The sequence below is a fragment of the Peromyscus eremicus genome, chromosome 19 (assembly GCF_949786415.1).
Source record: "Peromyscus eremicus chromosome 19, PerEre_H2_v1, whole genome shotgun sequence".
In the NCBI taxonomy this organism is placed as follows: Eukaryota; Metazoa; Chordata; class Mammalia; order Rodentia; family Cricetidae; genus Peromyscus; species Peromyscus eremicus.
This window is the reverse complement of record NC_081435.1, coordinates 68,189,767-68,203,088: the sequence shown is the minus strand read 5'-3', so window position 1 is coordinate 68,203,088 and position 13,322 is coordinate 68,189,767. Positions and strand designations below refer to the sequence as shown.

Genomic DNA, 13,322 nt, shown 5'->3' with positions numbered 1-13,322 from the left:
GGGGCATTTCTAGATTGATAATTGATGTGGAAGGGCCTAGGCAACTGTGTGAAGTGCAGGTGGTACTGGGTTGTCTTAGAAGCAGGCTAAGCAAGCCATGAGGAACAAGCAACAAGCAATATTTCTCCATGACCTCTGCTTTGAGTTCTGCTTGCGAGTTCCTGCCCTGTTTGAATTACTGCCTTAGTTTCATCTAAGGGACTGTGATCAGAAAGTGTTAGCCAAATAAACTCTTCCCCCAAGTTACTTTTAGTGTGCTTTTTATTGCGGCAATAGAAACCCTAAGAAGGTGTCCCTGAGTTCATAGGTTGGAAATGTGGTCCTCAGCACAGCAGTGTTAGCACATGGGACCTTTAAGAAGTGATTAGGTCACTATGGCTTCTGATACATGATTGGTGCTCATTGTAGAAATGATATCGTTGTCATAGGAGTGTGTTCTTGATCAAAAGATGAGTTCACCTCTCTTCCTTCCTCCCCATTATACACATTGTGACCTAGCCACTTGAATCTTCCTGGCATATTACATGCAGCCCAAAGGGTCTTTGATAGGATAAAAAGGTAGATTATTGAATCTACTCTAAAAAATATAGAAATAATAGAATAAAAAGGTAGATTGTTGAGTCTAGTCTGAAAAGAAAAAAAGAGGATATAGATATGATAAGATAAAAGGTAGATTATTGAATCTGCTCTGAAAAAAATAGAAATGATAGGATTAAAAGGCAGGTTATTGAATCTACTCTTTAAAAATATAGAAATGATAAGATAAAAGGGTAGATTATTGAACCTACTCTGAAAAAAAAGATATAGAAATGATGGATAAAGGGTAGATTATTGAAATCTACTCTGAATAGAAAAGAGAGAATATGGATATGATAAGATAAAAAGATAGATTATTGAATCTACTTTTAAAAAGCAACTAATAGTTTTAAATATTTTTACATTGGATTTGATTTTTGTATGTTGTATACAAATTATATATATTAATACCAATTTGAGATTGATTCTGTTAGAAAATACTGTACATATATTTCTAATCTTGTTCAAGGTATTGTACCTGTACAGTTCATTTAATAATGTAATACAGATTGCTAGTCCTTGAAAGTTATTATTACCAAGTAATTAGGATATAAAGAAATGAAAGTTCATAGTCATTACAACCAAACTTGTAGTCGTGTTAGGTATGTTTTCAAGATCAAACATATATTTTAGATAAATAGGTCATCTTCAAACACTTTAGAGATTGACAGAATGTGACATTTAAGATGTTTTAATAAAAAAATTTTTTCTTTTCTTTTCTTTTCTTTTCTTTTTTTTTTTTTTTTTATGACAGTGAGACATGTCTGCTCCTGGCAGCACCAATCTACTTCAGAGAAAATGATAGGCATTGAAGAAACTCCTTATGGAGTTTACTTTGTTTGTGGCAAGTTAGCCAGTGGGCAAGAAAATGCCCTTGCCTCAACTACTGACAGTGTGCTGTCCAAGTGGACAAGCAAGACACTAATGAAAGGACTGCCGATCCTTGCTAAGACAAAGTAGGAAGGCCCTTTAGAAAATCCTGCTGCTGGGCAGTGGTGGCACACGCCTTTAATCCCAGCACTCGGGAGGCAGAGCCAGGCGGATCTCTGTGAGTTCGAGGCCAGCCTGGGCTACCAAGTGAGTTCCAGGAAAGGTGCAAAGCTACACAGAGAAACCCTGTCTCAAAAAACAAAAAAAAAAAAAAAAAAATCCTGCTTCACAGATGCGTCTAGTCTGTCAGATATGCTAGGCCTGTAGGCTGAAGATGGATGCCCCAACATTGCAGAGGAACCTTGGGTGACTGTCCATGCAGCCATCTGTTTCTGTCATTTCTCACATTTTTGGAAGTCACTTGCTTGTACTTCCTGATTACTCAAGTATTATTTTCTTCTTGGGTCTCTGAGGGAGTTGAAGACTAGATAGTTATAGTTACAGTTTTCCTTGTTAACAAATTCATAAATGAAACTCACTAAAGAGGTGTAAAGTATATAAGTTTGAAAGACATCAATAGATAGTATTCGTTTGGTAATACAAGTTAGGATAGAAAATGAATTAGGTACAACATTTTGGCCTCACCAAAATAGGATCAATAATGGAGTATTTTCTCTGAATCTGCCAAATGTTAATGGACTGGACATTGTTAATGTAATTCTTGACTGTATATATTGTATATACTTACTGTATATAGTTTTCTTATATTAGTTATAACCTTCATTTATTATTTTAGACAAAGGGGAAATGTGGTAATATATTGTGTACCTAATAAAGCTTACCCATGGATCAGAGGACAGAACAAGCCATTAGATTAAACGTAGAGGCCAGAGAGTGGTGGCACACACCTTTAATCCTAACACTTGAGATCTCATGCTTTTGCTTGGGAAACACACACGCCTTTAATCCCAGAAAGTAATATGGTAGGGCGGGTAACCGCTTGTAGCTACGGTTGGTCGGGCCTGGGGCCTAGGCCGAGCTGGCCTGAGCTGAGGAGCTGGTCCCGCTGAGGTGGGAAACTGGGCTGGGCTGCCAAGCCAAGCAGTTTTTAATGAATTCTTGCCACATGGGCGCCAAATGTAGATGTAACAGTCTTATTAAATAAGAAACACAGAGCCAAATGCAGAGTTAAAAATCCAAGAGGTCAGAGCAATAGCTAAGAGCTGAGACTTAAAACCGCCTTCTTACCCTTCCTGCCGCTGACGTCCTTCCCCTGAGAAAGAAACCTACTTCCTGTGTATCTGTCTTTTTATTAACTTTCTGTTCTGCCTTCTTATTGGTTGTAAACCCAAGCACATGACCTCCGCGTCACTGCCTGTCTATACAGACCTCCAGGTCTTCTATGGTTGGTATTGAGATTAAAGGCGTGTGTTTCCATGCTGGCTGTGTCCTTGAACACACAGAGATCTGCCCTGTCATCTCCCAAATTGGCTTCTCTGCTCTCTTTCTCCTTCCTCTCTCTGTAGTTAGAATGTCCCGCCTAACCTTATTCTGCCTCACCATTGGCCAAACAGCTTTATTTATCAACCAATCAGAGCAACACATATTCACATCATACAAAACAACATCACCCATCAGAGGTCATCCACTGTGGTGTGTATTTTCTTCTGGGAATCACCATCAGGTGCAGATCTTTGGGCTTTTGTGATCCTAGACTCTAGCAAGGCTCCCATAATCACAATATAGACCATGGCTTTACATTAAGATGAAATCCTCAGCTTGTGTATTTTATCTCTGAATGTCAGCATGAAACATGTAAATATGAAACTAATCTGTATGTACTATAATATTGTGGTATTGCTATTTGGATACATTTGATGTTCACTTATATAATTAGCAACAAAATGCTTGTATTTGGAGGCTGCTTAATGAAAAATATCTAACATCATATTTTAAAAGGGAGATTTAGGAGAAGTGATCTCTTTCTCCTGTGTGTGTTACTGATAGTCACAGAAGCATTTTTCGCTGTTCACGAGCATATTTATATTTTAAAGATTAGCCCTTGTCCTAGAGAAAAATTAGGGAGAGGAAATTCTACCATGTTCATGAAACATAGGAAAATTCTACCATGTTTGTTCATGGTTATGTCTGTGCTAATATTAGTTTTTTTAACTTTCTAGGAAATGTGCATCTAAGATTAGGAGTGTTGCTTACACCATGTGTTTAAAAAATATTTTAGCTTATTCTCTACAAATAATCAGCATACGAGGAGTGCACCTATGAAAATTTAAAATTATTCATTATAAATGTAATCATTAAAAGTGTTTATGAACGAATCAGTCACATTGTAATTTCAAGATTTTATATTCCCCCTTGAAACTTGTATTTGTGATTAGTCGGGTATAGAAGATGGGCACGTTTCTTTTCTAACGCTGTAGATACCTGAAATGTGAATAGAACATTGCTAATTTTCTAGCTTTGTTTTGTTTTTCTTCTCCCTGAACAGGAAGACAGTGATCCTCCCATTCATGAAAGTCTCAGTATAGAAAACACATTGTGGGCAAGCACCATTGTTGCATCAGGTAAGGGAGAAGTGTCCCTGCATGTCTCACAGACAAAGGATGTTAGTCCTGTCTAGGTATTCTAAAACAGCTTTCCTAAATTTCCTGTGGTATTTAGAGAATGCTGGTTGAGAAGCCAGGAGATAGTCTTGAGAGTCTGTGTCGAAGCCGCGGCTACATGGCAGAACAAGGCCAGAAGTTTGAGAGTGTTGGTACAGCCATTGTGGTGGAGCAAGAGCCATTTTTCTATGTTTGACATATGTTACTTGATGTATACTAGTGTGCTTTGATGAGGGGGGTCACAGGAGGGCTGGGAGACTAGTAATAATTTTTGATGGTTCTTACCCACTTTTTGTCTAGCTGACAAAACCTAGAAAAGACTGGCTGGGGTAATGTAGGAGAGTACCGAATTAGGTGAAGTCATACAGGCCAGAAGAGATAGCACTAGCCAGGACTTTGGAAGCAGGGAAGATCTAAATGATGTTGGAGAGAAATCGGAAGACAGTGGAATACTCCTAGTGGTTAACGAGGAGGTTACTTAAGATGAGTTTTACAAGTAAATTGCTATGAGGTATATTGGAAATACAAGGTTTTACCACCTGGTCAGAAGTAGGTTGACATCAATGATGGTATTAGAAGAAGTTAATTGATCTTAAGGAAGGTACCAGGCATGAAGCTCGGTGTCAGAAAGCACAGGGAAAAGGATGCTGGAGGAGATAGGAACCTAGGGACACTTAAGGAGCACTCAGCAGTTTTGAATAGGATGTTAGTTCTCCCGTCATACTACTAGAATGAAGTGGAACATGTCAATAGGCAGCTTTGGTGGGTAGGAAAAGCTTTAAGAAAATGGTTCTGATAATTTTAGCTATACTAAGTACAACAAAGAGTACCATGTCCTAAGAAAGTATGTCAGCCAAGAACCTTAGAGACATGAAATACAGAAGACCTCTCTGCAAAAGAGATGTTTAAAAAACATTAAAGAAATACATAGGCAGGTGGGACCAGGTGCGGTGGATGACAGGACAGTTGTGGGAGTATTCCTGTCCAAAGACAGCTGGGAGAAGGCCTAGTACTTGGAGGACACAGTGCCCTGAAGAAGAAGGCTGAGGTACCAGTGTGCCTGGCCCCAGATGTGTGAATGTGCTGGGGAAGGGGAGTATCAGGCAGGAAGGAAGTTCTGTGATCCTTTGTTTAAATGGGTCCTGTTTACACACACAGCCCTGGAGAACTACAGATACTCACGCTTTAGAGTTAGAATATGAAAATTTTTATTATATTCATATTTTAAAAACAAACATGGAGGCAAATTGTGAGAATCTTGAAAGTGTTCACTTGTAGATGAGGTGTTTGATGTTTTGATACCCACATATATTTGTAAAATTGTAGATAGAGAAGTAAAGATGTTTCTCCATGAAGATATCTCAGAGGTGGGAATGCCAGGTGCTCAGCTCTGGAGAGAGAGCACAGGTTCAGGGTCTTTGAATTCACCATAGAAAGGGGCTCATGGCATCTCTGGAAGCCCTTCCCTTTCCCTCAGACTTTCCTGACCCTTACAGACTGACGAGTTCTGGTGCAGTTCAGTGAGGTGATGCCACTATTGGTTGTTCCCCTCAAATGCCCCTGTGTGCACAGGCCAGAGCTGTATGGCATCCACCCAGGGTTGGAGTGCACGCGTGGTCTCTGAGCTTACTATCAATTTATAATAGAGCGTCTGCAGTATGGGACATAGAAGCACCTGTTTGGACAGAATTTAAAATTTTCTGTCATTAATCAATCTATTTATAGTGTTAAATTAAGACTCATTAAGGGATTAAAGATTCTCTTTTTAAATACTTCATGTTTTGTTCTTGGTTTCTGTTTTAAATATGTCTTAGACTGTTGACATCAAATCCTAGTACTATTGACTTGTGGCCTTTCTCCTCGGAAACAGAAGCAACTTGAGCTTAAGGCTTCTGAGATGTCCTGTAGAATTTCTTGGACATAGTTTTTCTGTTTGACTTTCATTTTCAAAATGACCTTGGCATGCAGTAGCTGGTACATGAATACTTCTGCAGCAGAGATACTAATGGAGGCATCATAATGTCTGTCACCTCTCAGCCTTTCGTATTTGCTGTCCCTTGTAGTACTGGGTTGGATGGGGTGGTTGAGCTCTTAGAGGATGTTCTAGAGCAGTGGTTCTCAGCCTTCCTAATGCTGTTATGCTTTAACACAGTTCCTACTATATTTAAAAACATAGGTCTTTAGGAGTGTTGCAAGTCTCAGACTACCAGAAGTAACCAGAGGGCCCTTATCTGTCTGTAACTGGTCACAGGTTTAAAATTCTTTTTAACTGAATTCAGGATAGCACCTTTAAAAATTAGATTATAATTATATCACTTCCCCTTCCCCCTTCTTCCCTCTAAACCTTTGCATGAATTCCTCTTCCCCTTTCAAATTCATATCCTCTTTTTCTTTGTTGTTGCGCATATACTATGTATATGTGTGTGTGTTTGTAAATATGAACACAGTCTGCTTAGTCCATATACTATTAGTTGTATGTGTATGTTTTCAAGTCTGACTGTTTGGTGTTGGATAACTTAATCGGTGTGCTCTTTCCTGGGGCCAACTTCCTTCTTCTACTCGCAGTATTCCTTACTTTCCCAGAGTTCTTTGTCTAGGGGTTAGGCCTTGAGAACCTGCCCACTAGCGTGTCTGTTGTTGGTGTTCCCCTTGTTCAGCTCATGTTTAGGCAGCCATGTTTGGGAGACTTCATGGCACTTTTTTTTTTAAAGCTGTGCTGCCATTCCTATGTATCATGGCCTAACATGTAATAGTCAAGTACTGTGCCATTGTGCCTTTCTAGGCCCAGAGTAGCTCTTTGAATGAAGTTATTTCTGACCTTCTGCCCTGTCATAGAGTTTTAACAGTATGGGACTAGCAATTCAAGTTACAGAGAGCAATAAGGTGTCAGGTGACCAAAGAGACCACTCCAGGCTGCCCTGTGTATCAGCTGCCCTATTGACTCAGAGAACACTATTCCTTTAAATGACTAGTTCTCAACCTTCCTAATGCTGTGACCCTTCAATACAGTTCCTCATGTTGTAGTAACCCCCAACCATAAAACTATTTCTTTGCTACTTCATAACTGCATTTTTGCTACTGTTTTGAATTAGAATATAAATATCTGTTTTCTGATGGTCTTAGGTGACCCCTGTAAAAGGAGTCTCAACCCACAGGTTGAGAACCACTGCTTGAAAAAGCAGATCAAGTCCCTACATGGAGTTGCTCTAAACCTAAAAGCAAGCCTTTCTGAAGCAATGTATAAGAATGTATATGTACAGATTGGATTGTCCAGGATCTCTGCCTCTAGAGCATGGTGTAGCATACATGCAGATGGGGCTTCCAGGAGTGGTGGAAGTATTGTGGAAAATGCATAAACTGTGAGTGAACATTTGGAAACATTTAGAGGCATTTGGTATAGTTTACTAATACTAAAAGAAGAAAAAAATGAAGGCATATTTTCTTTTACTTGGCTTTTAATTTATTTTCCTGGTAATGCATTTTTATTGTGTAAATAGCAGTTCTCAAGGCTCGGCCTGTTGTCTGCTCCAGTCAGTATGCACCTGGTGCTTGAATAACACGTGATTATATCCTTTGTGCTACCCATTTTTCTACCTCTCGGACCTGGTTGTGAAGCTTCCTTATCAGTGAGCATCTGTAAAGACTGGTAGTCAGGTCCTGGCTGGTGACCATGGTCCTAATGGCTTGTCTTTATATTATTTTTTTAGGTTCTGGAAGCATCACCAATATTTGGTCTACACTTTGGCTAACAGATCTTTCGTACATACACAGAATGCATGCTAACTCTTTTACTTTCTGTCTGGGTTTTTGTCTTGTTTTATTTGTGTATGCATCCCCCTTTCCATTAGCTTAAAGCTTTTTAAAGGTTTCAGCTTATTTTGCATCAATATGTAATTTTCTCCAGATCACCTAAAATGATTATCAGTTTATAAACATTAATTGATGAGTAAGTTCACATGTTGTCACCTCTGGTTAAAAGGTGGCAGCTGAAAATTTTTTAAGACTCCAATCATTTAAAATTAAGGAGAGTAGTCAGTTTGACTTGAGTAATTACATTTAGTGGTCATACATGTTAAACATTTATATGAAGAATACCTTACCCCCAAGGTTGTTGCTGTTATCATTTTTAGTTTTCATAGAAAAGTTATTTGCTTTAAAATATAACTCAACTATTAATTTGAAACTGGCATTTTGTGAAATTTAGATATATGGATAGCAGGGAGGCCATAGTATAGGCAAAGCATTCATAACTGACCTCCTCAAATGAAAGTATAATGGATCTTCAGATTCACCCCCCAGAGGCCAGCCAGTAGGGCCTGGGTTTCTAGTCAGTAGTCAGTGTGTCATGCTTCTACTAGCCTTGCTGGGGACAGTTAGCATCTGAATCTTTACAATGGTTTTTAGATGACTTTAGTCAAATCAAAGATGTAGATTTTGACCAGAGGGGTATAATCCTTAACTTTTAAGGATAAGTACTCATAAGCCTTAAAATATTGTCTTGCTGCAAACTGAACCTAAATTTTGGTTCACTTCTAGACATTGTATTCCATTGCCCTTAGGAATTTTGTTACGTGGTACCTACCTGTTAGGAATTTCTTTGTGGCTGTGGGTTTAACATGCAGGCATTCTTCAGAATTTACTGAACTTTCTCAGTTTGGAGCCAGAAGGGTAGCTTGATTTTTCACTAAAAATATGGATTAAAATATTAAAATTCTTGTACTTACATGTCCCCTCCCTTCGAAATCTAAACACATTTGGCATCTGTCCTGTTTTTGTCTTCTATTGACCTGCCGTAGTGCAAGAGTAGGTCATGTCTTGTCTTCTCATGGCTCAGTGTCAAGACTGGCATCTTCTGTCCTTCCGTGCTGCTTTCTCCAGGGTGTACTGGGTCTGAGCCTACACCATTCTATACATGCATACTCTTGTCCAAGAGAGCAGAGAGTCTTGTATGGCACTGGACTCATTCAAGCAATTCTGAGTAATTAAAAAGCACGAGGCTCAGAACAACAATGCACTTAAGCTAATTGCACTGAGTAGTCATTTTCAGCAACCGTCAAATGAGAGAATACAATGAGAGCCTTTAGCAAATGTTAATAGATTGCACAACTCTAACTTCATGGAATTGTGTTGTGTATGCCATGTTTCTTGTTAGTCTTGCATTTCTTTGTTTAATTTGAGTACTGTAAATTACACCAGCCTAGAGTCTACATTGTTCAGAATCTGCCTTGGTTTTTAGGACAGGGGTTTTAAGCTTGATGGATCATTCTGAAGGCTTCTCTGACACTTGTTTGTTTTGTTGATGTTAAGTTGCATTGTTGTGGGATTATATTATTCAACATTAATGGCAGTTTTACATTTGAAGAAGTTAAATTGGCAGTTAGGAAAAAATATTGATCAGTCTATATTTCACATTTAGCCTTATTAATATTGAAACAATTCTGTGGTATGAACTTTTATGTGTGAGAGTTTGATGGTTTTAATATCCTGTACACTAAATGCAATCATCCTGTGTAGGAAGTGTAAGTGGATCATAATACAGAGACAACCCTTGTGCAGCTGAGTGAGCTCCACACCCCTTGTTAGCCAATCACACCTTTCCAGAACTTGGCTTCACTGTGGTGCTCAGCAAGGACTACAAACTCTACAGCCTCTGTGCTGCATACTGCTGCTGAGGCCTGCGTGGGTCTGCCCTTCCTAGCTCGATGAAGCAGAAGCTGAAATGACCTCATGTGCCACATGCTGCTGTTAGTGCTCAGATGGAACCATAGTAGTGCATATTTACCTCATGAGTCCTGACTTAGAGTTTGCTGAGTTTCACATGCTAATGCCACATCTAGGGTTGTAGGTATTGGGAGTGGTATTGTTCTTGTTGAGGGAGGTTCTTGCTGTGTATTCCACTTACAAGCTTTCTTCCTCTGCCTCTGAAGCAAAACAGTTTTTTATATAATTTTTAAGAGTTAATTTTGGTAGGATTGTTAATTTCAGTAATTTATATGCATACGAATATAATAACTTTCTACTTTGTATTTTTCAATATCAGGAATTTTGAATTTTAAAGACAAAATTAGGACTACAAGTGGTATAGATGTAATGTAGAAATTCCATGGTTTTTAGTTTTTGCAGTCTGTATATGAATGCTCTCAGCCTTTTAACATACAGGTGATCATTTTCTTAAGTTGAAAAAGTACTACATCTTTTTTACCTATGAACTTAGACAACCAAACTTTTATAGACATCCATTAAAGAAATGAGTAGCTTCTAAATCTGAAATCAAATGTTTTAAAATTATATTTCTGGTGAGTTTTTGTTTGTTTGCCTAGTTGATTTTTGGGGTGCTAAGCGTGGACCCTAGGCCCCAGCACATGCTAGCCCAGGGCTCCACTGAGCAGTATCCTGGTCCTCTGATGTTGTTTAAGCGAGCGTGTGAAACAGCTGCCGAGGCACTTCCTCACCCTGCGTGCCCAGCAGTGCACTCAGGCCGGAGAGCGGGGTCTCCTGTCCTGTCCTGTTGGAGGTCCACCAGTGTTGTCAGTTAGGAATAGGGACAGCCTTTTGATGCCAGTTTAACCTGAACTTCGTACTGTCTTGGTGGACAGTAAGGAAAAGCCATGTCACTCCCGTTGTCAGGAAAACGAACATTAGTACAGTTTTTAAATGTTCTGTACAGGCAAATTTGTATTGTTTAACAAATCATTTTACCTCTAAGTCTTTTTTAAAAGTTAAGGTTAAGTTTTCTTGAACTAACCAAATCAAATAGACTGTTGGGTAAATGTGTATAAGCTCAAACAGTATAATATATTTTCCATCAAGACGATTAATTAGAAAGTGTTATCTCTGCTTTCAAGTATTGCTATAAGGACCACTTTCGTGTTTTTGCAGGTACTGTAATAGGTGTTGTCATTTATACTGGAAAAGAGACTCGAAGTGTAATGAACACATCCAATCCAAAAAATAAGGTAGGCTAGATTAAGGAGTGACTGCTTTCATGAACTTGCTTTTTCATTTCAGTAAGAAAGTCTATGTAGTGCTGAATAGCTCATTTATGTAGCATAATATGTAATATGAAAAATAGACTCAATTGCTGGTAACTTGTAATGAATCCTTATGTTTGTATGCATTCTCATCAAGCATTGTCTGCCTCATCTGAGTTTTATGTGCCTTATATTGGGCAGTTAATTCTTGGTTTCTCATCTTAAGTTTATTTTGTGGTTTGTGTTCTTTATGTTGATTATTTTTAAAATAATCTATTAATCTTTTATATTATTTATCTTGATAATAGTAGTTATATCTGGGTTGTTTCTTTCATTTCAGAAGCATATTGAAACCCTAAAAACTCCTGGTAACATTCCTAAAATTATCACTTATGCAATCAACATGTGTGTATACGTGAAATCATGCCCAAAGTCAGTGTGAATTCTAAGTATTTGCTGTGTGACTGATTCATTGTTCATAATGAACTCTGTGTTCTATAGTACAGTTAAATAAGAAACTCTTACTGTTTGGTTTACGCTTATTTACTTGTAATGTAACACGTATTTAAATAAAACTAACAGTTCTCACAAATCTTGCCTTACTCTGCAGGTTACTAATAGTAAATGTTGTTTTTTTTGCTGGGAAGTTTTCTACTAAGCACTAGAAATGAAATATGCCCTTAGAAATATATGTACATGTCTGGTGCGATATCATCCATGTCTTCAGCTAAGAGCTGTTTTTAAAATAGCCGTCCAAAAAATAGGAAAGTAAGCCAAGTGTAGTGCCTTATGTCTTTAAGTCTACCATATAGGAAGTTGAGGCAGGTGGAAGATTGTAAGTTCAAGGCCATCCTGGGCTGCATAGTAGGTTTCATAGCTAAGAGCCTGTCTCAAAACCAAATCAAAACAAACAAAACAGAAAAGCCTCATCAGCCCCAGTGCATGGCCATCTCCACTCCAGTGGATTAACCCCCATGTTTGTTGAGAGAAGTGAGGCCTGCCGGAGAATCTCCCCCAGCACTCCTGATCAGTTAGGAGTCTTTGTGTGTTTGTGTGTGACTCTGTTTAATAATAATTAATAGATAGATAGATAGATAGATAGATAGATAGATAGATAGATAGATAGATAGGAAGACAGTAGGAATCCAACAGAGCTATGAATGATGAAAATGTGCATATGTGATAAAAGCTTGCCAAATGTTCAGGGTTAGTCTCACCAGATTAAAATTCAGTGATATCAAGTGTGTGCACTTGTATGGGTATGTGTATACTACTGGAATTTCAGTATGAATTCTAACTCTGATGATGAGAAACTTCTCTTTAGATTTATTTAGCAACTATTTAGGCTATCAAATATACCTTAGTCACTACTTCAACAATAGAACTAAAGTTATGTTAAATTGATCTCAGTATTTCAATTCAGTAAGCTAGTTATAGAATGATGCCCATATTTCTATATTTTCAAAGAAGTAAGATTATTGTTTCCTCAAGAGAACAGAAAGAATACTCTAATGCACATGCAACTTCAAGAGCTTTTTCTCCTGTGTTTTCACTCTGGTGTTTATGGTGATTGAGGATAAATTTAACTGTAAGCAGTAAGTTTAACATCTTAAAAGTTACCTTTTAATCAGACTTTTAAATTCCACCTTATTCTTCAGTCTGACTTACATCTTGTTTTTTATTGTCTACAGTGTATCCACTTTATTCTCTGCACATGTTTCATGTGGCTCATTGTGGTTCAGATAAGTTATGAGACTTATAAGTTAGGAACTCTGGTGCTTGAGCTTTGTCAGCTGAGGAAGATTATAGGTTTTGCCATGGACCAGGTTCTAGGCTTTGAGCAAACAGTTTAATTATGCTTCTTAATTTTCATATTTGTACTGGAGATGGTGCCCACATGTGTTTGAGAATCAGATCCTGCAAGTGTTGCTTTTAATAAAGAAATTGATACCTAACTAGTGCTTAGTGGATGCTGTGTTGCTATTGTTGTTGTTGTTGTTGTTATTAATAGGGTCTCACTGTGTAGCTTTGGCCAGCCTGGAACTTGCTATGTAGACCAGGCTGGCTTTAAACTCACAGGGGTGATCTCCCTTCTAGAGTGTTGGGTTTAAAGGTGTGCGTCACCACACTCAGCTGTGTTCCATTCCCTAATGTTCTCTGACATGAAATATTTTCAGCCTCAATCCTCATTTCCATTTTAAAAAGACTTGCTGATTCATATGTAGACAGCCTAAGCAGCTGGGACTAAAGGGAGGGCTCAAGGGCCACACTACTAGAGGTCCCG

The 13,322-nt window shown here is 38.3% G+C and overlaps 1 protein-coding gene across 1 annotated transcript in view; it reads left to right on the top strand.

Annotated features, from left to right (window-relative positions):
- The window catches only part of Atp9b (ATPase phospholipid transporting 9B (putative)), a 220,255-nt gene that overhangs the window by 102,607 nt on the left and 104,326 nt on the right, over positions 1-13,322 (top strand). The window contains 2 exon segments of the mRNA XM_059246365.1: positions 3,953-4,028; positions 10,947-11,040. Of these exon segments, the coding sequence (XP_059102348.1) occupies positions 3,953-4,028; positions 10,947-11,040 (170 nt within the window).